Below are 27,515 nucleotides of genomic sequence, written 5' to 3' on the forward strand. Positions count from 1 at the left end.
AGGCACAACATGATAAAAGACAAAATCCTTATGGCCTTCTTCTGTACTTACAGTGGGATATAAAGACCATTTAGAACGTATAAAACTGGGTTAGAAATTACTTCATAAACTCTACTTGCCACCTACCGTAAGGGCACCTAAATTCCTTTTGAACAGCAAAATTTCCTAGATACCTGAATCTAAATTACCACAAAGGTGTGAAAAACCTCTTACAATATACATGCCTGACTTCTGACTTTTGTTCCTCCAAAGCATCAGAGTTTGATAGAGATGTCTAAATGTCACCTCAGTCCTCAGCCCTGCAGACTTCTTCTAGTATACCTAATGCACACAGCACAGAAGGTCCAAGAGGTTTAAGGCCTTGCATAGGAGGCTGTTCCTGTTCTGCCTAGGGTTTTTTTCCCCCATCTTCTCCCATTTACTCTTTGCCATGAAAGGAAAAGATTTTTTTCAAGGTTAAAACTGTGCCAGTTCAATGTTCTTAAAGAAATGGGCTGGCATACTAATTGCCTACCTACAAGTTTCAAGTATTAAATGTGCTGATTATGATACAACATTTAATAACTGAACTAAACCACTTGAAGGGTCCCCTGTCTTCTGCTTCAGACTAGTTGTGAATCAGCCATTAGTATTTCAAAGCATGATTTCAAATGCTTGGATGGAACTTCTCTGTGGGAGTATTTTTCTTTAATCCTTTTCTTCCTGACAACTAAATCATAAGGAGCAAGGATAAGGAACAATTTCAATGTCAAACTGATGTTGCTTGCAGAAAGGGGTGATGTCATCTTCCAGGCAAGCAAAAAGCCCTTTCAAATGTTTTTTGTTTTCCTTTAACCCAATAAAAAATGAGAAAGGAAGTTTTTCTTTAAGACCACTGCGTTGAATCCTTGGAGACTGAGGTCCAAGTGCTAACTCTGTCTTGGGAAAATCAACATCTCTGTGAGGCAATTGCCTCCCCCCTCACCCATCTACCTCCTCTTTCACTCTTTTTTCTGCCTTCTCTGTTCATAACATCAACCCTGCAGCCTAGGAACAGCACAGTCTGATTTTGGCTGAGACTAAGAGCAACTAGCTTACAAATACTTCAGGTGACAGCATCTCTACAGAAGCAGAGCCGTTTCACAGCTACTTCTCCCCTTCCAAGAAATTGGGGCTCCTGGAAGACCCAAGAGGCAAGACATTAAATGCAGTGGGGTTTGGTGCTTACTGCAAGTTGGCACCTGCTGTTAACTCCAGTGAGAAAATACTGAAGGTGATGGGGAGAGTAACCTCAGCCCTGAGGTGGTTGCTTTGCTCCCGTCTGCAATGTGCAGAAGATCACCCCGGGGAATTTCCCAGTGCATTGACGTTTCCTTAGCTTTAAGAGATGCTCCTAACCACAGCTCTTTTTTAATGCAGAGTGGTGGGTTATGTGGCAAAGTATCAGCAATGAGTATCAGAATTTGCCAACGGCATACAATGTTGTACCCTGTGTACCCCATGATACGGTCTCATGGCAAAGATCATGTCTTGTGATCTCATTTCTCTCTTCCTAAACATACCCTTAATCTCATGGGAGATCCCAAATATGCAGATATAAAATGAGAAAAATCCATTTTGTAATGTAGGTACTGAGACAGGAATCTACCTGATTTTTTTTTTAACAAACCAATGGGCAGATGTTGATTTAATCTGCCAATCTGTATTTTACCTAGCTTCTTTGTTTTAGCTTTCTCAAAAAAGGCACAACTGAAGATACCCATATTTTAAGGTTAATCAGTTAAAGATTAACCCTACAAGTTCATTCCATCTATTAAACCAATACTTGATAATTCAGAATTGCAAGAAAATACATTAAAATCTATTTTTCTTATGTGCCTTATCTGGCATCTCCTTGAACACATGCTATAGCATAATATATAATGTGCTATAAAAACCAGTTTAGTGTCTGTTGTTTGGTTGGTTGGTTGGTTTTTTTACTTTGAATGCATTAGTGTTGAATATTCAATGCAAGTCAATAGATGCAAATAGAAGTAATTGATTACGGTGATCTCTGGCAACAGTGTTTCAAACAGTGTGTTGGAGGCATGGAAAGATGTATAATGACTCTTTGTACCCAGTTTGTGTGACAAAGTTTTGGTAGTAGGGGGCGGCTACAGGAGTGGCTTCTGTGAGAAGCTGCTAGAAGCTCCCCTCGTGTCTGAAAGGGCCAATGCCTGCTGGCTCCAAGGTGAACCTGCCACTGGCCAAGGCCAAGCCCATCAGCGACAGTGGTAGCACATATTTAAGAAGGGGAAAAAAACTGTGCAATTGCAGCCAGAGAGAGAAGTGAGAATATGTGAGAGGAACAACTCTGCAGACATCATGGCCAGTGAAGAAGGAAGGGGAGGAGATGCTCCAGGCATCAGAGCAGATTCCCCTGCAGCCCCTGGTGCAGCCCATGGTGAGGCAGGCTGTGCCCCTGCAGCCCATGGAGGTCCACAGGGGAGCAGATCTCCACCTGCAGCCCCTGGAGGACCCCACTCAGAGCAGGTGGATGCACTTGAAGGAGGCTGTGACCCTGTAGGAAGCCCACGCTGGAGCAGGCTCCTGGCAGGACCTGTGGACCCGTGGAGAGAGGAGCCCACGCTGGAGCAGGTTTGCTGACAGGACTTGTGACCCCATGGCGGACCCACGCTGGAGCAGTCTGTTCCTGAAGGACTGCAGCCCGTGGAAGGGACCCACGCTGGAACAGTTCATGAAGAACTGCAGCCTGTGGAAAGGACCCACAATGGAGAAGTTTGTGGACCCCACACTGTAGTAGTCCTCCCCCTGAGGAAGAAGGAGGGGCAGAGACAACCAGTGATGAACTGACCACAACCGCCATCCCCTGCCCCCTGTGCTACTCAGGGAGGAAAAGGTAGAGAAAATTGGGAATGAAGTTAAGCCCGAGAAGAAGGGAGGAGTGAGAGGAAGGTGTTTAAGATTTGGTTTTCTCATTATCCTACTCCGATTTGATTGGTAATAAATTAAATTAATTTTTTTCCCAAGTTGTCTGTTTTGCCTGTGACAGTAATCGCTGAATGCTCTCCTGTCCTTATCTCAACCCACAAGCGTTTCATCATATTTTCTCTTTCCTGTCCAGCTGAGGAGAGGGGAGTGATAGAACGGCTTTGGTGGGCACTTGGTGTCTAGTCAGGGTCAACCTACCACACTCTTACAAGCTCTTACCAAATCAATAGGTAGTGATGAGATGTGAAGAAAGATTTTGACCAGTATTGTGTAACGATCTACAATGTGATGCAAAATGCTGGAGCACAACTCTTGTCAGGTAGGACGCATGCTGACATGGCATGACGCATGGAATGACACCCTTTCATTTTCTGAAATGACTTTTAGACTTACCATTTTAAGAATATGGTATAATTAATCGTATTTGGAGCACTGGGTACTGGCAGCCAGGTGCAGGTTAGATCCTCGCTTAATTCTTTGTAGCATACCAATTCATTGTCCCAATCTGCAAGATGAAAATGTGGACTGGAAAAGACCCCTCACAGGCAACTGTTTACCATTAACCAGTGCGAGGTGACTATGAGAAGCAAAACCAAATACAAAACAGGCTATACACTTTTGTACAACAAAATAAGGACTGGCTGTGTGAGTCCTTACACCATGTTTACTCTCAAGGCAAGTAGTTCACTAATGTTTAGAACAAGGGTCAGAGACATATAGAAAGATTAAACCTCATCAGTCCTAATGCTTCCAGCTAAAATCTGGTTTTCCTACATGAAGGTGGAAAAGGATAATTCTTCCTGTGTTTTATGATGCTGTTACCAGCTGTTATGTATCCAATAACATAGTGCTGAAATGCTTGCTATGGTGTTTCCTACAACTTTGGTATCATTACACCTTTGAACTGCGTTTCTCTGCTTCGATAATAGGATGTCTTGCCTGCTGCTTGCCTCTGCACTTACTTTTTTTTTTTTCAATTCTGAATGAAATCTCTTTTATACTTCTGGAAACACTACCACATTCTTTGGCACAAAAACTGCAGAAACAAATTGCATATATCCAAGGAAGCATTACTAGCTTTTGGCCCTCTGCTTCAAGGAAAGCTATTGCAAGGTAATGTCCTTAAACCAGTTGACAAAATTACTGCGAATCTCTGCCCTAAGAGACCTTAAATTTTTATCTCCCAGCTCTGCTCTGGTTTCAGACAGTGCCTGTCTTCCCATTGTGTTTCTGGAAGTGCTCAACTGTTTGCTGAAAAGAGCCGATGTTGTACAAAGCATTGGCTTCCGGTGGGTTACTCTGGATCTGGGGAACAAGGCCCTTCCATGGGGGAGTCGCTGTGATTTGGGAACCCTTGAGAACCAGAAGCATCTGCCTGGCATGGGAGGGATGCACAGTTCACTAGCAGGATTATAAACCGGTGTTGGCAACAGCTCTGCCTGGAGCGGTTTATCAACTGTTAAAAACAAATGTATGGACATTTTTGAAAGTATAGGCCAGAATTGGCTGCACCCAAGTGTGAAACATCTTAGAAATGAATGCCATGCAATTAAGTTAGGGAAAAAAAGAAGAGTGAGACTGCATTTTAGAGTAACACCAAGGGCCAATATGATGTTTTCATAATTTCCAACTGGCAAGAATTACTGTAGAGTTTCTTACAAATCATACACTGCAGCATAGGGCTAATTATCAACAGTAGGACCAATTGACTAGACTCCAGAATTACTCCAAAACCATCAGTCATCTCTATCTGGAGTTCAGAATAATGCACTGTTGCTGGAGAAAAACAATATGCCGCCTATACCAGCTTCATAAAGATCACATTATAAAGCAGGAGGACCATAAGTTTATGTACAAAATGACTTGTGCTTAATTTTTAGAAAGAAAAATATGGGGGTTTTTTGTAACTGAACATATACATTTTTCAGCTGCAGGGAAATTAAACACTGATGACATTCTTAAAGGAACTCATTTTTGGTCTCTAGTGGTTAAGCTTATTTCAGTATTTCACAAATCTCTTATCAGAAATGGTAGTGATAAAATATGACTATCTTCTTCTGCTTTGCGTCTTACTGTCTGAACTATTAGTTCAGAAGAATTAGCCATGATGTCTCAAGGTACCACCCACACGTCTAAAAAAACCCAGAACTATTTTTTTTTCTCTTGAGAAAAGTAGATAAGGATCATAACAGGTACAGGATACTTAAGGTGATACAAATTAATTTTTCCTGATGAGTTGAGTCACATGTTCTTTATATCTATTAGGTTTAATGAGTTGCCAACAGGCCTATCAATCTTGAATAAGGAACATTTTACTATTTGATAAGTAAATATGCGTATCTCTGGAGTTGGGGTTACAGCATGATCATGGTATCTCATAACATAGGTTATGAGATAAAAGATCAGTCCTCCTGTCTTCCTCATCCAGAGCCATTTCTTCCTACAACCAGACTTACTGAGTATCCTTGGTATTCATTCATCATTCAGATAGCATTAAGTTAAAAGTCAATTTGAAGAAAAACTGTCTGTCAGATGAGTATAGCTCAGGCTTTAATACCCTTACCCTGTGACACTTCTTTTCCCCTACTAAAAGAAATGTGCTTTTCTAATAAAGTTATGCTGCATCAGTTTAGGTGTGTGCAGCTTTCGGGAAGGTGTAGTTAGGTCTTCCTTGTTTCTTCAGCAACGTGAATTGAATTCTTTGTTTTCCTAGTCTGATCACCAAACCAAATCTTGGCCACCTCAGACATAGTACTCTGACAACTGGGGAAAGCAGCAACTACTCTTACGTTCTTCTCATTTACTCCAAATTAAGTATTTCATTTACTTAGTGTTTCTTTTTTGTTGTTGTTTTAAAGAAACACCTGGAAACAAGACCTTTTTGGAGCTGCAGTAACACTTCATGTCAGTATGTTTGTAACATACTGCTCCTGAAACTATTTGAAATAACGGTTTTGGAGAGAGTGACAAGAAGAAAATATTTTCACTCTTCTACTAAAATTTTACTAACTTCATCCCCAAATAATTCATATTAACTGAGATCCAAGTGGTGACTGCAGCATTGCAGACCTCTTTCCGCTTATAGAAGAACAGGGGGTTGTATTGTTCCTCATGCTCTCAGTCTTACAGAAAACCTCTGGCTTTTTTTATGAGAAGATGGTATTAGAACAGACAAAGTAAAAAGAGTAGATTTTATGTGTGGAAATAATGTATTAGCTCAACTAACATCACAATGCACCACCCTGCTGCCAATATACTTAAGTTCTATGTAACTTTCTCCAGATGAACACAATGAATGTTACACAGTTTTTTTTCACTTGTCCTATTTGTGGATATTAGTGTCCACATCCACATTCAATTTTATCCTAGTGCTTTTTTGTTTTACTGTACTGCTTCCCCTTAAAGAACATGCATGCTACTAGTTCTTCCCATGTCACATACCATGACTGTGCTCCAAGAGCTCTGTAAAGAAAGAAAAAAAATGTTCTCTGTTCTAAAGACATCACATCCCAGTTTCTTCTTAAAGAAAAAAAAAAAAAAAGTTCAATTTTTTCACTTTGGAACTTTTGTTTTTTATTGTGTATCTGGTGTTCACAGTAATGCTTTAGTAGAATTTAGTCTGATTGGCTAATAGCAAGGACTAGAAAATTATTCGTGGCTAATTTCAGAAAAAAAAAATAGTTCTCCCAGTGATATCCTGTGCCACCGTGTACTCAAAAACCGGCCTTCTCTGCTCTTAGCAAGTGGGACATTTCTGCCTACAATAAATTCAGCATGAAGCGCATCAGATGACCACCAGCTGCCGCGTAATAACCTCTATCGAAACGCGCTGGACTGGTCCTTTTTGCCATTAACAGTAATTCATCAGTGAAGTGTGATGCATAAATGTCACATATGAACAGTACAGATTCTACTGACTTTTGCGATGAGGGCGGCGTGCCCAGAGACCACTCGGGGTTTATTCACAGCTCGGTGATTACCTCCGCGTAGCCGTAAACGCTGCGTCACCCCACCGGCACAGTTGCCCGCGCTGCCTTGCGCGGGTTTTCCCGCCAGGAAACTACAGACGTTACTTCTGAGATAAAAATCTCGCTTTCCGAAGGCTGGCAGGCAGCGCCTCGCGAGGGCGCGGGGAGCGAGGGGGGGGGGGGGGGGGGGGCGCGGCGGGCGGAGCGCGGGGGGCGCGGGAGGCGGGGCAGGCGGAGGCGGGGCGGTGCTCGGTGGCCGCCAGGCGGGGCCGGGGCAGCGGGCGGGGCCTGGGCGGTGGGCGGGGCCTGGGCAGCGGGCGGGGCCTGGAGGGGGGCGCGCGGGCGGCGCGAGGCAGCGGGCCTCGCGGAGGGGTGTGGGAGCGCCGCCTTTCCGGGTGTCGGGACCTCAGCGGTGAGGTTCGTCTGTGCCCTTCCGCAGGTATTACGTGAGAAATATTTACCCACCCGGGAGCTGCTGGCAAAATGGAAAATCCAAGTTTATGCAGTTGCAGGAATCTGGGGAATAAAAAGGAATCGTTTAACAAGGCGACTGTGAAAGAAATAGGAAAAAATGTTCCTGGCTATTGTTTTTCCTACTTACAGAACTTAATTCGGTCATGGTTTTGATAATACAGTCTGGCCTTTGAGTAATGTTAAACTCACCTGTTGCAAATAAGAAGATAGCAGCGAGCAGAGAGTTCTTCATCTTGTCTGTAAAGAACCATAAAGATTACCATCAACATGACACCGTCTTCAGTCTGTTTTTCACACTTCCTGTACTGTTACTGACTGAACACAATTAATAGGTTTATTAATGAAAATGTGAGAGACACTTGAGCTCCAAGTATTAATTACACTTACTAAATTCTAACAACCCTTCCGAAAAAACAGAAACTCCCCCTTGGTGTTTGTAAGAAGTCACAGTGAGATCCTTAACAGTGTCTGAGATACCAGCAGTGCAAACTGAATTAAGCTTATATAGGTACTTCAGACTCCTTTGAAAATCCTAGCCTAAATGTCTGTGTGAATTAGAAGTACTGATATCAATAAAAAGTAAGTCAAGGTGTTTGACTTACTCAAGTACAAATGCTTGGATACTGTAGAAATAATAGTGGCAGAAGACCCTGGCTGTCTTCACTTTTCTGACTTTCACTGCTGCAAAGACGCTGTATCTATGTTGTTGGTACCAACAGTGGGAGCCCTAATGTAAACAAAAATCACATAGCTGTAAATCAGTTGTGACTATAAACTTTGCATCCATTAAGTCTGCTCAGAGAACATTTAAAACAACTTTAGGCACAGAAGCCCCCAGAACCAAAATATCTGTTGCTGATAAAGCAGTAAAGGGGAATTTTCAGAAAATTTCACTACTGTGGGAAATTTCCCTTCTGGGTTTAGATAGTGACAATTAGAGACCGGATTCAGACCTACCTGGTGATAGGCAAATTATTAACTTTTCTTGGCAACCATGGTATATTTCAGGTTGAGTATTGAATAGCAAAAAAAATCTGTTTAAAATGAATCACTTTCTTAAAGAGAGAGAGTTATGGACATGCTTCTGAGCCTGGTCTACAGTAGGAGTGGGTGACTAATGCATCAGCTACATCTTATCATATTTTCTGAAGGGCACAGTCATGAGATGCAAGTGAACAAGGAATTCTACTGAGTGTCACAGGGGGTTTCCTAGTGATGAAATTGTTTGAGCTTGGGAGTAAGCTCCAAAATGCTGAAGGATGGTGGATACAGCATGTGCAGGCAGGTTCAAAACCCCTCTTGTCTGAGTGACCCAAAAATCAGCCTTGACAGTGCTTCCCACAAAGGATAACCAAGAGGATAGTGTTAATATATGTTCAGCAAGAAAAAACTGACAAAGAGAAAATGCAAGTCATAAAGAAGAGAGATTTTGACAGTGGGGGTTGAAGAGTTAGAGACTCAGAGTAGCGTAGAAGTCAAGAGATGGAGAATACGAACTGTATGTGTTGATTTGATGTGATCAGGATAATCACATTTAAAATAACCTGAATGAAAACCATTTATGTGACTCAATGCAAGAGCAGGAAACTGGATTCAGCATGCACGGAATTAGGACAGAGCATTCTGGAGAGAAATAAACCCAATAAGGCAAGTCCATATTATCTTTGCTGAAGCTCTAGGTCTCAGTATGAATGTTATTGCCATTTAAAGAATAAAGTCAATTGTAGCAAGTGCAGAAAATACATTGCCAGTCAAAATAACAGAGGAGATAGAATCTTGAAAACTGGAATTTGTCATAGGAGTAAGAGCCCATTTTTAATTATAGCTCAGCTAGCAAATTGTCACAGTAACCTTTTAATGTATAACAAAAGCTGAATTATTATTTTTGAGGTAAACTTTGCATAGAACCACTTTTTCAAATATTTAATATTTCAGCTCTTTCACCACTATGGACTTGTATCAGAATTATGTTATTCAGATGAGGATAAATTATGCCATCTTCTGTGATGTGCTCAAAATTGCAGAACGACTGGAGAATACCTCCAACTTTGCTTCATTTGTGACCTAAATGGTTTCTCAGACCTAGGTTTATGCATTATTATAGATGTGGTTTTCTGGAATGCTTATTCAAGTGCCTTGTCATTTGCTTATTTAAGTTGCCTTGTCACTTGCTTATTTAAGTTCTACAGTAAAAGACACAGCAGGCTCTTGGTCTCCCCAGAATGCAATCTTGAAATAAATGAACTCTTCTATTTAGACTGGATTACATCATGTAAATTAATAGAAAAACTCACAGCATCATTCTCTGTTCCCGGCCCCAAATTTATCTGTTAACTGTTACTTCAAAGGAAAAATAATCTCTGAAGACAGGCAGGGACAGTGAGGAACATGCTGCTGGCCCCCTTGTCCTGCTCCATACCTGTGGAACCCCATCTCCTGTAGCCTTGCACATCACAGGTCAGACTGTGAGCTTGTGAGTACATTTTTTGCAGGTGAGCCTTGTGCCCACGAATGCTCATGAACCAGAAGGGGTCAGAAATCTTGTTTGCTCAGAGTCCTAAATACATTCTGAGACGGTTTGGAGTATGTGTGACCAGCAGCCCTGTTAAAGAGCATTCAGAACCTGGTGGGCAGCTGGAGTAGAATGTAGACTGCAGAGGAGGAATCAGAAAAGGAATATTGCATTTCTATTTGAAGTCTTACCTTGTCAGAAGTGCAAATAGTTGAGGTCTTCATTTTCTCCAGGTTGAATCTGTGTGTATTCTTGCTAGCTCGCTGCTTCTGTGGTGAAAAGTTTAGTTCCGACTGATTACAGTTGATCTGTTTCAGGCATATTGTAACAAATTCAATACTGTAGCAAATTCAAATTAAATTTTGGGCTATTAGTAGTCCATGCTGAAGTCCTGTATCATTCCTCTATGGATCTAAGGTAAAGCTACATTATTTTTCACAAGTTATTTCTCATGTAACTCTGTTTCTGATAAGCAGACCTCCAGGTCTGTAAAAGATCTGACAGATTCTTACAGAGTGTTTTTTTTGCCAGAGAAATACATGAGTATCTAAATTCAGAGAGCAACTCTCATGTGGTCTTTGAAAAAAAAAAAAATCCCCCTCAGCCCTCAGCCACACCCCCTGGGGGAAATCTGCTGTGATAGGGAGAGTCTCCCACACACATTCTTTCATCCTTTCTGAGTTCAAGTTACATCGTGAAGCAGCTTATCATTCAAACAGTTCTGTGCTATCTTAATGAAAATCACAATCTTTACCCTAACACATCTGCTGAGCAGAGACTATCAAAAAGTTAATATAAGAGATCTGTCCTGGAAGTTTAAAAAAATCCAAGTACAGATGAAGCATAAATGTCACTGAATAAACTAGACACCAAACGAAGAATGCAGAAGAACCAGAGATTTATCTACTTGGGTGAAGATTCCTTTGAAGAAAAAAAATGGAGAAAACTAAATTGATTTCATTAAGTCCAAATGTGGACTAAATTCTGCTTATACTAGAGTAGATCAGGGGTCTCACCACTGACGATGGTGTGATGCTATATCTCCCTAAGTGTGGATGCAGCATTCTGCCTACTGTGTCAGTTAGACTATTTGTAAGAGTTGAGGCAGTATGATTAGATGAGACAGGCAACTTCTCTTTACTACAGCACCACAGTTAGTGCTACAGGCTTGTTTGTGGGATAATGGGAAGAAATTCTTCCTGGGGGAGCTCCCTGGTGGTTTGAAAACGGAGTTCAACGGATGCATGTTGGCTGAGCTGTGTGCAGAACCAGAGTCTTAAGTATTATGATTTGAATTGGAAACAAGATCTTCACCTCTGCTAGATCACCTCTGAGCATATCTTACTTACCAATCTTACTAAGCTCTAGTCTCTGACTGGTCTGAAAATATAATGTAAGAGTCTGCTTAGCTTTGCGTTCATTATGTCTTCCTGTGCAGCCAAGAGAAGAATCAAGGATCATCCTTAACTTGCTCCATCACATTTAAGACTTTATTAAAGGGGACTTAGTGCCTGTAATACACAAGCAGATGAGCAAGAAAATAAGCCGTCTTCCTTCCCATCCTGTTTGGCTTACCCAGTGGGCCTGCATCTGCTACAGGGAGTAATTCTGGGATATGTGGTGTGGAAACAGAATTTAACAAAAGCTTGTCTGTGCTCTCCCCATACACACTTGTGGGAGTAAGCTTTGCCTTTTTGAAGTCTACAGAAAAAGCTGGCTTTTTTAATTGTTTTTTTAATGCCTGCTTTTTTTAATCCCTGAGGCAAGTGGGAGGAGATATAACTGAGACACTTTTTTTTCTTTTTTCCTGGGGTTGCTCCTGGACAAAGAAATGCTTTCTACTGAAGCAGAACTATTGTAGGAAGTATGTGTGGAGAAAGTCCAAGAAAGCAGTATGAAGAATCTTGCAGAGGTAAATTTTTTTAACATATTGTTCTGTGCTCATGGTATATTGTCCTACCCTTTCCACTTCAGTAGCAGTGCATGTATTTGTGCTGTTAGTGTAACTCTTTCACAGTCAGCTTTTCTCCATGCTAATTTTTCTCTCAGTATTTTATCCAGTGTAACTGTGCTGCCATGTCATTACCTTTTTTTAATTCAAATATTTTCAAGCATTTTTCCTGTCTTGGAACAAAGTGGTTTAAAAATAGTAATTATGGTAACTGAGTCATCAGGGTTTGTATACATGTTCACTTGTGACTTTATTACTCTTGGCCATTTTCTTTTTTTCCTCCCCTATTATTACGCAATAGATAATCTGGGGGAAATATTTTTTTGAGAGATCATTTAATTAGCTTTATCAAAACTTATTTCAGTCATCTTAAAATAATTCACAAATAGCTCCTTGCCATTCCTGTGTAGAATAGAAAGCCAGGGAGGGCCTAGATTTGCCAAGCTGGAGTAACAGTGTCATGATTTTCACTATCCCCTGTATCTTCCAGAGCTCAGTGATTGGAACAATTGCTCAGAAGGTGGGATCAGTTAAACTTCCTTTGCCTGCGTGAGGCCTTTGCATATGGGACCAACCACCGTGCTTTAAGACATCCTGACATGGCCTATTTTGAATCTCCCATTCAAGATTATTCTGCTTTATATCAATAATAATTCACAAAAATCCCTTGAGCAAGGATTAGTATCTGGTGAGTCACATCCCATTTAAGCATTTTAACTGTTAACCTAGAGCATCACGTTACAGCAAGAGTGACCAAAGAGTGCCCCTACCAAAAATACCTAGCTATCCTAGTAATTAGGGTATTCTGACAGCTGAGAAATCCAGATTTCTTGTATGCCTGGATAAGAATACAGAACCAAACATTTTTGCAACTTTAGTTTTTTATTTGGCTGCCAATAGATTATGGCCCTGATTATGCCCCCTTTGGAGAAAAGGACTGGCTGTCCATAAACCCTGTGAAATTACGGATGTCTTGGCTTTTTTGTTACACAGTGTGAATGTTTATACTGACTCTTAGCCTCCATCTTAGGTTTTCTGCTAGAAACATAGGAGTACCAGGGATGTCGTGGCTTCCTGAAGTTTCTGCCCTGCTATCAAGGGTAACAACTTCTTGCAGTTTCTGTTGTGAACTGAACTGGTTCCATCTTAAGAGTAGTAGGGTTTTTTTGTTCTCATCCCTCATACTGGAGGCTGTTCCTGAATTTAGCAATCCCTGATGAGATTTCCTTCTGGCTTCCAGCTTTATATTTATTCCTGGCAGGATTATATGTCTAAATTTTTGCACCTACTTTAAATATTTTCTTTCATCCCTCATACTGATTATCAGTCTATGTTTTGATAGGTTTAAACAAATCATTCCTTTTTAGTCTATTATTACATTAAAAATATTCCATTTCCCAGTTATCGCATTAGTCTTTCTCTGGGCAGCCTGTTTCTCTGAGATGTTGCTGCTAATGAAATAGTACCGAAGAAAAATAATTGCTTGGGCTGTTGCTGCTGTTGCCCCTATTTTATCTCACTTTGGCTGGGGGTGTGATCAGGGCAAAGTCTCTTCCTGCTGACCACAAAGGGTCATGCTTTCATTTCTGAGTTGGTGAAGTGTGGTTCAGTTGTTATCGAAGGAATGTGGCAGCCTGGGTCCAAACTGGCAGGTTTTTTTTTATTTTAAAAATTTTAGGACATCCCATCATGAAGAGGCTGATTTGGATGCTGGAGACTGAAATGGCACCTAGAGGTCATAATTTTGGCTTGTATGCAAGTGGGTGGCAAGGATTCAGGGAGGAGAGGGGGACAGCATGGGGCATTTTGCAGTGTGAGCATCCTCTACTTGCAAGCTGAGAGCGTGGAGCAGCACAATGCATCTCCAAGGAGTGGTTGCAGAAGTAACTCTAACAAAGTGGTGCAGGCATGGCCTTGCTGTTTAACCAATGTATATAAAATGCATTGTGATTAAAAAAATAAAAACCATAATGATAAAAATCTTAAGGGATATCCTTGATAAAAAATAAATATTTCAAGCAAAGCTACCAATGATTACTTATGATACGGTAATGCCAAACTGCCCTCTGCAGATTTCCCTCTCTCATTTTGAAGATTGCAAAACTCAGCTCTCTCCAGTTAAAAAAGTTTACTTTAAAATTTTTATAGGATTTTCTTCTATTTTCTGAGGCAAAAAAGGATGAATTTATATCTGTGAAATGGTGGTGGGTTTACTTGATGAGTTCTCAGCAACAGCCTTAAAGTAATGTGATAGGGGAGACGAGGTGAAAGTGGCTGCATGAGACAGTGAAAATCTGCATAATTACCATGATTGCAAGCTCCTTTTTTCATGAAGGGAGGGGAAGGCCATGGAGGGAGCATGACAGGAAAATAGGAATCATATTAAGAGTGAAATGACATGCCAAAGAGTAAGACTGAACTGAAGAGGCTATAAGCAACCCTGAAATTGGGGAAGATTGGATCTAATCTTTGTGGTTTTTTCTCATTTACATAACGAATTGACATCAACGTTTTAGTGCTCAGTTTCCTCCTCAGACGCTGGTTCTTGGCAACAAAACAGTATCTGGTCAATATATAGACTCCAGCACTCAGCTGACAAGGATATGAGAAATATGTGAAAGATAGGCCTTCCAGGTTTCAGAAACAGTTGTTGCAAGATGAGGTAGGACTGCACTCAAGAGAAAATGGTTAATCATAGTTTGCAATTCCCAGACCTGGAGTACTGGCAAAGTAAGAGCTAGAATGACTGGTGAGCCGGACTGCCCGTGGGTCTCTGATTTGATATTTCCATTCTTTCTGAATGCTTAGAGGTAGGTGGTTATAAAACATGAAGTCTAAGCACACAGAAAAGAGATCTGTTTTCCCTGTAAAACAATGTAAGTATTAAAGGATCCAATTCTGTATCATACATGGCTATACACAGGCAAAGCAAGTGCTGCCACTATGGGATAATACCCTTAGCAGTAGTTCCGGACAAAGAACAATCATACTTGAGATATATTTGTTTGAGGGGTTTACTTTGACTGTGTGGTTATAAGCGGATGTGAATGCGATCTGATATCTCTATATACCACCCTGTTTTTCAGAAAAACAGGGCCCGTATGAACAGGGGAGTGTGCTGGGATACAGTGTGGTAGCTGGGAAAAGCAGTTGCTGATCATCAGTTAGTGCTGGGTCGTGCAAACAAACTTGTGGTGTCCCGCCCCACCTAACACAGGAGTTTATGTTGCTGTGGGCAGAAGACACATCAACTCTGAATGGTGGAAAGCTAGAGATGGTTTATGAAAGCTACCTGTCTTTGCTTCTAAAATAAAAGCTGTGGCCTGGCTTGTTTGACCCAACTTGCTGTGAGCATCACTTCAGTAGTAAAATAAGCCAGAGAACTAATTCCATGCTTAGCTATAAATTCAGCTTTATAAAAGTGAACTTTTTTCCACTAAACAAATTGAAAAAGCTCTCTCAATGAGAAGAAAGAACACTGCAATGAACTGAGAACAATTTTTATTTCATTTATTCCTTCTGCCTCAGGCTCTTAAATGAAAGAAGAGAGCTTCTGAGTCACCAGTTTCAGTCCTTTTAAAGACATTTGTAGTCACTGTGTTTGTATATTGGTCAGGCTCCAACTTAAAACTGGTTATTTCTGATTCCCATTACTCCTTATGGAAAGCTATTCCAGAACTGTACATCTCTGAGAGCTATCTGGGAGAAAGCACCTGAGTGTCTAGTTTGTTTTCCCTTTTGGAATAATTCAGAGGCAGAATTATAAAGCATAGTACAAATCTCTTTTCATTCTTCCTTTCTAGTATTCATTAGAGGGGAATACAATCTTGCAAGACACTGCTATGTTTAACCCATTGTCTTTGGAGTCATTGTGGCAATGGCTCTCTAGTTCCATGTTTAATGGCAGTCTCAGAGGTTAGCAATAGTCTCTCCAAACACAAGAGACTCTCTATATGATAAAAAGAACTTGAAGCATCCTTTGATGCAATCATTCTGTCACACTGCTCAATAAAGAAGGTCTGGATTTCCTTAATTTATTATACTACATTACAAGTGGCATCACAAATGCATAGCACAAGAGGCATTCAAAATTCATTAATTTTTACTAAGTGTAATGGTCATTAAGATATCTCTTAGTCAGTAAACATGGATAGGTAGTGAAATGCAAAATCTGACTTGTGTACAATATTTCATACTGGCTCTTGCTGGCTCTCAGTTCACTGTTTTCCTCAGTCTCTCCCAACCTGCAGTTATCAAAGTGCCTAGAGTTTTTCACTGACTAGGAAATCATTAGTATTAAGACTAAACATGACTCAGGCAATGCCCATGGTCCTGTGTAAGCCACAATGAATAGGTTGGAGTGTTGTCAGCTGGGTCTAAAAAGCCATCCTCCAAGGACCACACACAGGCTAGTTGAAGAGCTGAGGCTGTTGCTGACAGGCCAAAAGCCTGTTGCTGTCAGCCCTTCTGCAATGATACCCCCTTGGGTGGAAAGTAGAAGATCTTTTCCTTCTATCTTCCCCTTCACTGATTTTTTCCATACAAAACCTGGCTATGAGTTCTGTGAAGACTGCTTAAACTTGGCAGTGCCTCACAGTGACACAAATCCAGTAATGCCTTTTTTGTTAACTGAGTTTCTAAATCATGAAGAGTAAGAAAAAAGTAACACACACATCACAGATCTGAAACTTTGATAAGTTTCTAAGTAGTGTTGTGTAGGCTTTGTACATCTTTGTACATCAAGTTCTCACTCAGGGTACTGGATAAGGTTAGCACAAGAAAAGAAGCAGTTAATAGAGGGAAAAATTCAAGAACGGTCACATTTCTTTACTTTCTTACAACTTGTTTAAAGCAGAGGGTTTTTTCATTAAAAGTAATTTAAAAAATGAAAATTATAGTGCAGGTCAGAAGCAATTAATCTGCATCCTGTACTAGCTAATCTGCTCACCTCAAGGAAGTTTTTCTTCAGAGATTGAAAGATAAAAGTCAGACTCAGAAATATGTTCTCTCACGTCACCTTCCATGCTTTAAAGAGCAAAACTTAAAGTTGAAGGAGATTCTGATGCTTAAATTGAAATCTCTCTTTAGGGTCTCGGGAGTTGGATGGAGCCAGCATTTTCTTTGTGACAGTAGAGGTCAAGGGTGTAAGAGCTGAAATTCACTATAGCTTCAAATGTGCAAATCATACCAAGAAAGTTTTCCTATTTGTTATTTACCCATGGCAAAAGGGCAAAATCTGAGCCATTTCTAAGTTACTGACAAACCCCAGAAATTTGTTTGAGAATGCCTTTTCAGACAGTACTGCACAATGAAGTTGTGTGATTTCAACTGCTTCTAGTAAATAAAGACACTTGACTCCCATTGCATGTAACAGGCCATAATTCACAGCAGCAGCTATAGGAACCAGCAGTGTTTTGAATTGTCAAGTTATAGTTTAAACACCTTGTGCTGATCTGAAATTGTTTTATCTGTAAGAGTCTTGTTTGTGTAACTCTTATGTCCACATAATGCTGTCAGTCTGGACAACTGTAGGTTGAAGAGCTGCTTGACAGTAGTTCTTTTTTGGTAGAAAATCTTACCTTATGCTTCTCTTTCCATAACATCTAGAAAATAATTTCTTGGAAGATGATAAAATAAACCCCTAGACTTTTCTAACACATACTTCCTTAAATGAAGACATATTTCCTCTTTAAGTAGAGATGAATGGGAAATTATTTATATTCACATAAATATTCCTGTTTTTTTATAACCAGTACAAAAAAAAGAGTATTTGAAAGTTCCTATGAAAAACTTAAAATGAGAGAATGCTCAAGCCCAGGGGAGATTTATGGTCCTGGCACTCCAAAAAGAGACAGTCAAGAGTCAGACTCAAGTGTGGTTTGTAGTAGAGAGCAGGCCACACAGAATGCAGTAGAGTGCCCTCCTCCTCAACTTTTCCATACTCTTAGTTTTTGTGCTGCTGTCCTCCTTCACTCCATTCTAAAGTAAGGTTAGGCAAAACTGGTACAGTTCCACAAAATGTTCTTGTGTGTTAACGTTTTTCAAAAAAAAAGTGCTGTCAAAAATTCCTCATCCATTTCTGTATCTAAGTCTACTTGTGGTTTATATTGTATGACAATAACATAATAATTTTTATTATTGACTTGCTTGTAAAGGCTATTATGACTGAATTTCCCAGACACATAGATACTGAATTGTTATAACAACAAAAACATAAAACCACTACAGAAATTATCAAAGCTATCAAATCTGATCTGGAGTTCTGCAGCCAACAGAATTTTTCAATTTGGCCATAACGAAACATGAAATTATGCTGACATTTTCAAAGCTGTCTTCCTGACCCCAGACACCCAGTCCTGAGGTAGACAGCAATACAGTCACAGCCTTGAGTGACTTTACTGCTTTGGAAAATCAGTCCTATGTTTGTCAAATTAAGGACTTCATGATACTGCAGAAACCAAGCTTGAAAATGTAGGCTCTGCTACTGAAGCCTGCAAGAATTCATCCTGCATAGGACTTTAAGTACTTCACACTCAAAAGTAGATGTTCCATTGCTTATGAATTTTGAGTGGCTCCCTCCACCCATGCTACCCTCCTCATGGAACTGCTGGAGGGTGAGGGCATGGCCCAGATGAGGCAAACCCTACAAGCCTCCTCCACCAGGTGCTGGACAAGGCCTGTGGCTGCCTCTTCCTAGACATTTCTTTGGCAGCCTGTGATGTGTGTCTGGGTGAGGAACCAGCCAAGCCATGAGCCCTTTGCCTGGCCAGGCTAGGAGTGTCCTGCATCCCACCCAGTTCCCCGCACCTCACTGAGGGGCTTGGATTTTGTGTTTATTACCTCACAGTGACACCTGCTGGAAAAGGATCTTCATTTAGGCAGGAAAGATGTATTTTTAGCATGACTTAAACATTAACTGGATGCCAGAAACAGAACATTATGTGGGGCAAAGATCATAGAAAAGATCATAGTGCAAGTGAAACATACCAGCAGAGTATTTAAAATCTTTCTGAGAACCACTGCAACCCTGTAAAGCAGCCTGTGCATATTACTAGAGACATGTAATGCCTAACTGCAGTATTGGATCCAAAGTCTGGCGCCACTTGGGTCCCAGACCAGCCCTCAGAGGAACATGCTGCATTTCTCTGCACAGTGATTTCCAAAGATGCTGATGTCATAGAATCACAGAATCATCTAGGTTGGAAAGGACCTTGAAGATCATCTAGTCCAACCGTTAACCTAGCACTGACAGTTCCCAACTACACCATATCCCTAAGTGCTATGTCAACCACCTCTTGAACACCTCCAGGGATGGGGACTCCACCACCTCCCTGGGCAGCCCATTCCAACGCCTAACAACCCATTCTGTAAAGAAATGCTTCCTAATATCTAGTCTAAACCTTCCCTGGCACAACTTGAGGCCATTACCTCTTGTCCTATCACTTGTTACTTGGTTAAAGAGACTCATCCCCAGCTCTCTGCAACCTCCTTTCAGGTAGTTGTAGAGGGCGATGAGGTCTCCCCTCAGCCTCCTCTTCTCCAGACTAAACACCCCCAGTTCCCTCAGCCGCTCCTCATATGACATGTGCTCCAGACCCTTCACCAGCTTCGTTGCCCTTCTCTGGACACGCTCGAGTAATTCAATGTCCTTTTTGTAGTGAGGGGCCCAAAACTGAACACAGGAATCGAGGTGCTGCCTCACCAGTGCCGAGTCCAGGGGTAAGATCCCTTCCCTGTCCCTGCTGGCCACGCTATTTCTGATACAGGCCAGGATGCCATTGGCCTTCTTGGCCACCTGGGCACACTGCTGGCTCATGTTCAGCCGGCTGTCAATCAACACCCCCAGGTCCCTCTCTGACTGGCAGCTCTCCAGCCACTCCTCCCCAAGCCTGTAGCGCTGCTGGGGGTTGTTGTGGCCCAAGTGCAGCACCCGGCATTTGGCCTTATTGAAACTCCTACAGTTGGCCTCAGCCCATCACTCCAGCCTGTCCAGGTCTCTCTGCAGAGCCTCCCTACCCTCGAGCAGATCAACACTCCCACCCAACTTGGTGTCATCTGCAAACTTACTGAGGGTGCACTCGATCCCCTCGTCTAGATCATCAATAAAGATGTTAAACAGGAGTGGCCCCAAAACCGAGCCCTGGGGGACACCACTTGTGACCGGCCGCCAATTAGATTTAACTCTGTTCACCACAACTCTTTGGGCCCGGCCATCCAGCCAGTTTTTTACCCAGCGAAGCGTGTGATCATCCAAGCCACGAGCAGCCAGTTTTGCCAGAAGAATGCTGTGGGAAACTGTGTCAAAGGCCTTGCTAAAGTCAAGGTAGACAACAGCCACAGCCTTTCCCTCATCCAATAAGCAGGTCACTCTGTCATAGAAGGAGATCAGGTTTGTCAAGCAGGACCTGCCTTTCATAAACCCATGCTGACTGGGCCTGATCCCCTGGTTGTCCCGCATGTGTTGTATGATGGTACTCAGGATGAGCTGCTCCATCCGCTTCCTGGGCACTGAAGTCAAGCTGACAGGACTGTAATTTCCCAGATCATCCTTCCGACCCTTCTTATATACAGGTGTCACACTGGCCAATTTCCAATCTGTTGGGACCTCCCTGGTCAGCCAGGACTGCTGGTAAATGATGGAAAGCGGCTTGGCGAGCACCCCAGCCAGCTCCTTCAGCACCCTCGGGTGTATCCCATCTGGTCCCATAGACTTGTGTGTGTCTATGTGATGCAGTAGGTTACTGACTGTCTCCTCCTGGAATGCGGGGGGGGGTGTGTCGTTCTCTGGGGGGGTCTGATCTATGGATGAAACAACCATTTTTCTCCCATTCTCATATTCTATGAAACTGCTCTTTCATTTATAAAGTGTGTAGTTCTTACTGACAGTACTTGTGGACTCTGTCAGCTTCCCGTGGGATTCAGAAAGCAGAAGGAAGGTAGGGAGGAAATCTGCCACAGGGCATTCAGAGGAGCTGTTCCTCTGACATAAAGCGTCTAACATTATTTAATAAATTAAGACTGAATGGGCTTTTCCTGCTCAAGAAAATACCACTAGGTGTCACTAAATGCCAGGGATTATCAGTATTGGTCTCATAGGACATACATGAAGGCGGTAACACTGTGTATTTCATGGATACGCCTGGTTTATAACTATAGCTTTTTGCCAGGACCGAAGTGTGAAGTCATTAGAATTTAGCAAGATTTGAACTTGTTTTGGGAAATACCTTTGGCTTCCAAGTAGTGCACATAAACACTCAGCTTTCTAATTTTAATGGAAATAACTTATTTTATGTACAACATGGTTGAAATATTCTTGGTCTGTAGAAGCTGCTAAATTATACATGTTTGCACAGAGGAGCTACTTTGATCTCAGGATTAAACTAATGGTGGCATTTGACATGTGATTTTCCTGCTGTGTGTATTCAGTAAGGTTGCACTCAGTGGAACTCTCATCATCATCTCATGCAGATGAAGTAAAAGCTGCCCCAACTGTATTTGCTTCTAGAGCATTTTTGTACATGCACATTCAGCCCATATACAAGTGTTAGAACTGTGACTGGCAATGTAGCTTCAACCTCAACTTTGTCCCACCCTCATTTAATTTGTAGAGCAAGCATCATGTGGACCATTTTGTGTGTGTGTGGTTTCTCTCTCAGACTGAGTTGTCTTTTGCTTTGGGGGTGTGGGAGGGCACAGAGAGGGAGAAGGTTTTGAGTACAGTGGCTGAGCTGATTTTGAGAGGTGGATCAGATGTCTTCCAGCAACCTCTTAAAAGAAACTCGGCTCCGTTCCCTGCCCCAGTGTCTGGTCTTTCTTCAGGAAGGAAGGATGAAGAGTCAGGATGTAATCGTGCACACTCAGAGAGCAGGACTAAGGGTTGTTCTGTACCACAGCACGGATATAGGCACAGAGTATGTGGCTACCTCTGCCTCTAGCATCTGCAAAGTGTCTCAAGTGACAGGGGTCTGTACTGGAGCTACCGATGCTGGGTTCTGACCCATGGTCTCAGGCACAGCTCTGTAAGGCACAGCTTTCTTAAGCTGGCAGTGCTGAGGACCTCCTGGGAAAACCCCTGAAGATATTTCTATCTCTTCAGTTGAGTATGTGGCACCAAAGGCAGGATGAAAGTATGTGCTGGAGAAGGAAATAACAAAGTGAATACTGAATAACCATTCTTTCTACTGAAGGAACAGAAGCACTGCAGAATAAAAAGTAGCATTTGTGCCTACTGGTAATGACTGCTTCATAATGCATGCAAGGAAACCGTGCTGAGACTTCTTGTTCAAGTTTTGTTCTTTGTCACATGATAGGAATATTATCTGAATTTTTCCTTTGCCAAATGTACAGTACTTTTAATAGTTCTTTCAATATATATTCAGTTCACCTCCTCTGAGGAAAAACATCCACCCTCTAGCACCCCAGATTTTATAATTACAATTTTCACTGGCAAGGAATAATAAGAATAAGCCTCTCATTGCTCTGATCTTTTAGCTTGCCTGTACCTCTCTTCCCTACTCAGGCAAACTGTTGCTAATTTTGATTTTCAGTGTAGTCTTCTCATGAACAGAGCAGTAAAATTCTCTCTGGCACAGTTTTTTCCATGCAGAAAATGATCTTTTCTTATGTACCTCACAGGAATGTTTTATGGTTTAATTCATGCATGTTTGCAGAACATATTGAAGATGAAAAGCAATATATGATAAACCTTACTTTATACTACTTTGATCATAAAAGACACATTAGTGCTTTTCCTCATCTATCAAATAAGCAGCAATGCTGTCCTTTCCTAGACATCCATCAAAAATATATTTATAAAACAGGAAGAAAAATAATTATAAGATGAAAAAGATAAATAGTTATAAATAAATACAGAAGTAATTTATTTTAAGATGACAATTGGAATCTCTCTCACTTGGTTCTTTTCATCTCCTTGAGGCTCATTAAATTGTGAATGGCAGACCTTGCTTCCATGTTTGAGAAACAAGAGTGCCGCTTAAGCGCAAGCAAAAGTTTCAAAGGTAATGAGGCTTGGGACCTATGGACCAGAAAGTATAGGATGATTTGCATGCATTTTCCACCTCCCCTGCTGCTCATTTGCATTGTTGTTCATTTTCCAGCCAGCTCAGAATCCTCAGCTGATTTGTTAATATTTGCACAGTGCCCATAAGCATTATCAATACCCTTCAGGTAGGCAGGGAGGAAAAGCCTGTGAGTTTCCAATCAAATGGTTTGAGTTGTGACACTCTCATTTTCATCTGCTACCTATCCTGGAGGAGCATCAAGGATTTTCCGTAGCAACTGTGAATGATAAATTCACAAAAATTAGTTCTAAATTGAAAGCCTATAATTGAAAGGAAGGGGTGAAAACCTATTTCCTTGGGTTCCACCTGTAAGGGAGATAGGCATCCTTTATTTTTCTGTGTATACCCTGTTCTATTTTTCTTCCTGTTGGCTGTGTTCTTTTGGTTGTTTTTTCTTTATATGCCTTTGCTTGTTAGGGTTGAGGTACCCTGTGAAACAAAGATCTATGCAAGGAGTGATGTGGAACTACCTCAGCAGTGAAGCTAAGAGCAGAATAGCTCTTTGACTCCTGATTGACTGCCTTTGTCCAGCTTGTGCCACGTCCTTTGCTAGTTAGCTCTGTAGGCCAGTGTGGCACATAAGCACAGGGGGAAGTGAGACCTTCTGCACCTGGAATGGATTCCCATGCCAGGAAAGGCTTGCAAACTTGAGCCCTGTATTATGGACAAGAAGCAATGTCCTAATGCCCTACAAAAACAATGAAAGTGCAGCATCATAAAAGGGGAGAAGAGTTTCAAACATCTTACGTAAGCTAAAATAGACAAGGAAATTCTAAACCAATAAACAGCCTACACTGCAACCAAGTTTATTACCTAAATGCTCTGTAATAGGTTCTTCCCTTTGTTCTGATGCCTAACAGTTCTCCTTTTTCTGTGCCAGTTGACTTAGACAAGGATACTCCAGAACTGTATGCTAAGGTGTCATAAATGAGTGTTTATAAAGTACTTGAAAGATGAAAAGAGCTATAGAAGCATGCCTGTACATCTACTGCTTGCCACTGCATGTCCATGACATCTTCAAGCACAGAGCGTGAGAACTTGCTACTGCAGTGAGCAGCTGTGCCCATGCCAGCCCACTCCACTGTGCAGCATCAGGATGGCTCACTGCTCCCAGGACCACGGCAAGAGCCTATGCATACTGCAACCTCAGATGAGTTCTCACCACGCTGCTTTGTTACTTTGGCATAGTAAAAAGATCAAGAAATGTGGCAATGGAGATAAATTTAGTGCTTGTTTTTATTGTGAGTGACCTTTCATGTACTGTTGAAAGTCTTTGAAGAAGTTTTAAAGGCAGAGGGAGTTACAGCAAGACAGAAAAGGGTGAAGAGAGCTGTTCACCCCTATATGATAATACTAGTATGGAAGCTTTTTGTGTAAACCGCGTCATCTCTTTGTATATAAGCCCCTGCTGAGACGAATCCTAACTGGGACAAAAGCGCAGCACAAGGAAGCTGATACTGCTTAAATATGCACTAGATTATTTTCTCCCTCTTTCCTGTATGGTTTAAGGAGTGAATAGCAAGCATATCATGTTCCCAGAATGCAGCACTTTTATAACGCCAACAAAATTTCCTTAAAAACTACAAAGGAGCTCCTGAGCATATGTTGTTATCAACCAAGTTTTTGACAATAGACAAGAATAAAATAGAAAATACAATTTTGAGTAGCATTCCTATAGGTTCATTGAAGGTTGATTGTGAAACTGCAATACCTCTTATTAAGCCAAATCACAAAGAAACTATAAAATCAAAGGCACAGCTATGAAACATATAATCAGCTGTTAAATAGAAAAAGTAAATCATGCTCAAAGAACATTTTGCACTATAAAGGCGCCAACCAGCAGCTACAAATAGTGAAGCAAAAAGGCATTCTCTTCTGTTTCCAAACAATAGTCATGCACAGGGGCCCGAGATCTGAAAAGATTTACAGCTTCCCTTTCTATGTCAAAACTACTCTGTTTTGACGCAAAGCACCGATTAAAAATAGTATGTGGATAATGGCTGGAACAGTTTAGCAGTGAGGTGTTGTGACCGTTTCCTAACCTCCTTGACAGTAACTGTTGCTAGAGAGGAGCATGTGGTTTGCTGAATGACATTGTGGGATGTCAGCTGGTTTTATCTTAGCCCCCTCAGTGATGAGCCAGGGCAATCAGAAGCCGGTTTGAACAGGGGAAAAGAAGAATATCAAAAGGCAGATTTGAATTAGTGTTCAAATGAATAGTGTGAAATCTCAAAGTGAGATTACCAGTGTAATGATAGCACAGTCATCTCAAAAAGAAGGCTGTTATTTTAAGAAATGGAATTTCACCAAAAAAGAAAAAAGAGAATAAAGAGAATAAAGAGAATAAAGAGACCAGCACCACTGAAACTATGACTGTCAGATGAAAGGTAAATCTTTAATATGAAACACTTCTGTACCTACCGTCATGACATTGGCAAATATGTTTATATTACAGATTTCTATCTTTATCCAAACCATAATATGCTAAAATAAACAGAATCACAATTTTATGTTTTCCCCAGAACCTGAAATAAAGACAAAGGGAGTTTTTTTATTAATAATGTTATGATAATTTTAGATTTATCCTTGCAGAATTAAAACTACAAGAAGCATGTATTGTAACTAAACAAGATAGTTGGTTTACCATCTTTGCTACTTGATTATAAAAAGTTTTGAGTACTTATTTGTATTTATTTTTAAGAATATGCTCTCTATTCTGTGGTTTGCTCTGGTGGCATTTTGCTCTGGAGGGACTGTGAGAGAACAAATATAAGAGGCATTACTGCCTAATGCAATGTGTCTGAGGCTTCTCGATCTCTATGAAGGTGATCATAATATAAGGACCTGTATGGAACTAATCTGTAATATTCATTTGCCACAATGTTGGTATCATGCTGTTTTACAGTCAAAAGTGACAAGCCAACACAATTGTTATCTTTTAGTATAGGTCTCTGTCATTTCACCTTTTTTGCACACAATGTAAGTATGCTTTTAGTCGTCTTCAATATATTTTTCTTTTCTTGATGGATGATTAACTTTGAAAATACCTTTGTCCATCAATTTTAGGTTTTGGTGGAAAACCTGAGTGAACCTCAATGAATTCCTCAAATTCTGGGAGACAGCTGGGCATTAACTATACCTGCCAATAGGTGCAGTCATGTGACTGCTGCATGAGAATCTGTCTATATATTGTTAGTTTTTTGGTTTTCATAAAAGAAAATGTTGAATCTTGTGATGCCTTGTGAAGTTGTGCTGGTCCATGAACCACAGCTTGACTAATACTGTCTTAAAGATTTCTGGGGTCAGAACAGGGTATTGAAAAAAGAATTTTGTTTGTTTGTTTGTCTTAAATGATGCATATGTCTGTTAGGTGACATTCAATGAATGTTTTTATGCATTGAAATAAAATCAACCCCAGAAAGTTCTAGTGCTGAGTTGCAGGCAGGCTGTGGAGTTTATTTCAGAAGGAATCCCCCTGCTCTCTCTACCACTACCTGCACTGCTCTGCTTGAACAGACCAGCCTGTGCACTGCTTCTGCTCTCAGAGCCAGACACAGTAACATTTTGCCAAACCCAGAGAAACATGGTTTTCCAACAGGATTCTTTGTTTTTCTAAGCATCACTTGGTTGTCAGTGCTCTTTCTCCAGTGGAAAACTCAGCCTTTTTTTTCTGTTCTAACCAGTTTCTTTTACTGAAAGAAAAAAAAAAGACCAACAGTTTTTCTCCTTTTGAAGTTGCCCTCAGAGCAAAATGCCACCTCCTGCTTCACGGGCAGAACATCTGACAAGCTTCCCCCATTGATGTTAGTGCGGAAACCACATCCTAGTGACCAGATGAGCTGTTGCAGACTGACACATTTCTGCTTCTGCCTGAAATTTATTACCTGTTTATCCAGAGGGATATTCCATATCAGCATTAATGCCTTTTGTGGCTGACATGGTACCTTACCACTCCACAACAAAGACATGTCTGCTGTAGCACTCCATTCCTGACAGGTGACACATCTGCCCAAAGAACCTGACCCACCAGATTGCTGTATGCCTGAACTACACAAATTCCAAGTCTAGATAAGATATGGGTAAAATCCTAAATTATTCTAAAAAAGGGAAATTCATGTGTCCCCCCTGCTGTAACTCCCTCTACCTCTTTATGCCTCAGATGTTTTTTGTCCTCTTTCCCCTGCATACATTCTACCCACATCCTACATTCCTGAACAACATGGCATATTGCAAACAAAATGCAGGACTGGCAGGGTGATTTCTGTGCACCAGTGAAAGAGCTGAATGTCTGCCCTTGCCTTGCTCTGCAAGAAGGAAACATTTTCTGTGGAAATCCCCCAGACCTTGTAGACTATCTTGTGTTGCATTTGGTAGACGAGAAAGAGGTAATAGATATGTATCTGTAAAGAAAGGTAAATGAAAGGGCACTAGTTACAAAACTATAATGATTTCACTATTTTAATTGCAAACATCTTGATGAGGTGCTCACAGAATTCAGGAATTGGTTCTTCATCATGTTTATCAGCAGACTCTGTTGAAAAACAGCTAACTGCATGGGA

The 27,515-nt window shown here is 41.2% G+C and overlaps 1 protein-coding gene across 1 annotated transcript in view; it reads right to left on the minus strand.

The window, feature by feature from the left end:
* The window catches only part of LOC141918256 (interleukin-6 receptor subunit beta-like), a 31,842-nt gene extending 21,429 nt beyond the window's left edge, over nucleotides 1–10,413 (minus strand). The window contains exons 1-4 of the mRNA XM_074812512.1: nucleotides 10,116–10,413; nucleotides 7,602–7,649; nucleotides 7,404–7,454; nucleotides 3,364–3,475 (exon numbers count right to left, since the gene is read on the minus strand). Coding sequence (XP_074668613.1) covers nucleotides 3,364–3,475; nucleotides 7,404–7,454; nucleotides 7,602–7,644 — 206 coding nt within the window. The 5' untranslated portion in view covers nucleotides 7,645–7,649; nucleotides 10,116–10,413. The remainder of the gene's footprint in view (nucleotides 1–3,363; nucleotides 3,476–7,403; nucleotides 7,455–7,601; nucleotides 7,650–10,115) is intronic.
* Between the last annotated feature and the right edge of the window lie 17,102 nt (nucleotides 10,414–27,515).

This window comes from Strix aluco, chromosome Z (genome assembly GCF_031877795.1).
Source record: "Strix aluco isolate bStrAlu1 chromosome Z, bStrAlu1.hap1, whole genome shotgun sequence".
In the NCBI taxonomy this organism is placed as follows: Eukaryota; Metazoa; Chordata; class Aves; order Strigiformes; family Strigidae; genus Strix; species Strix aluco.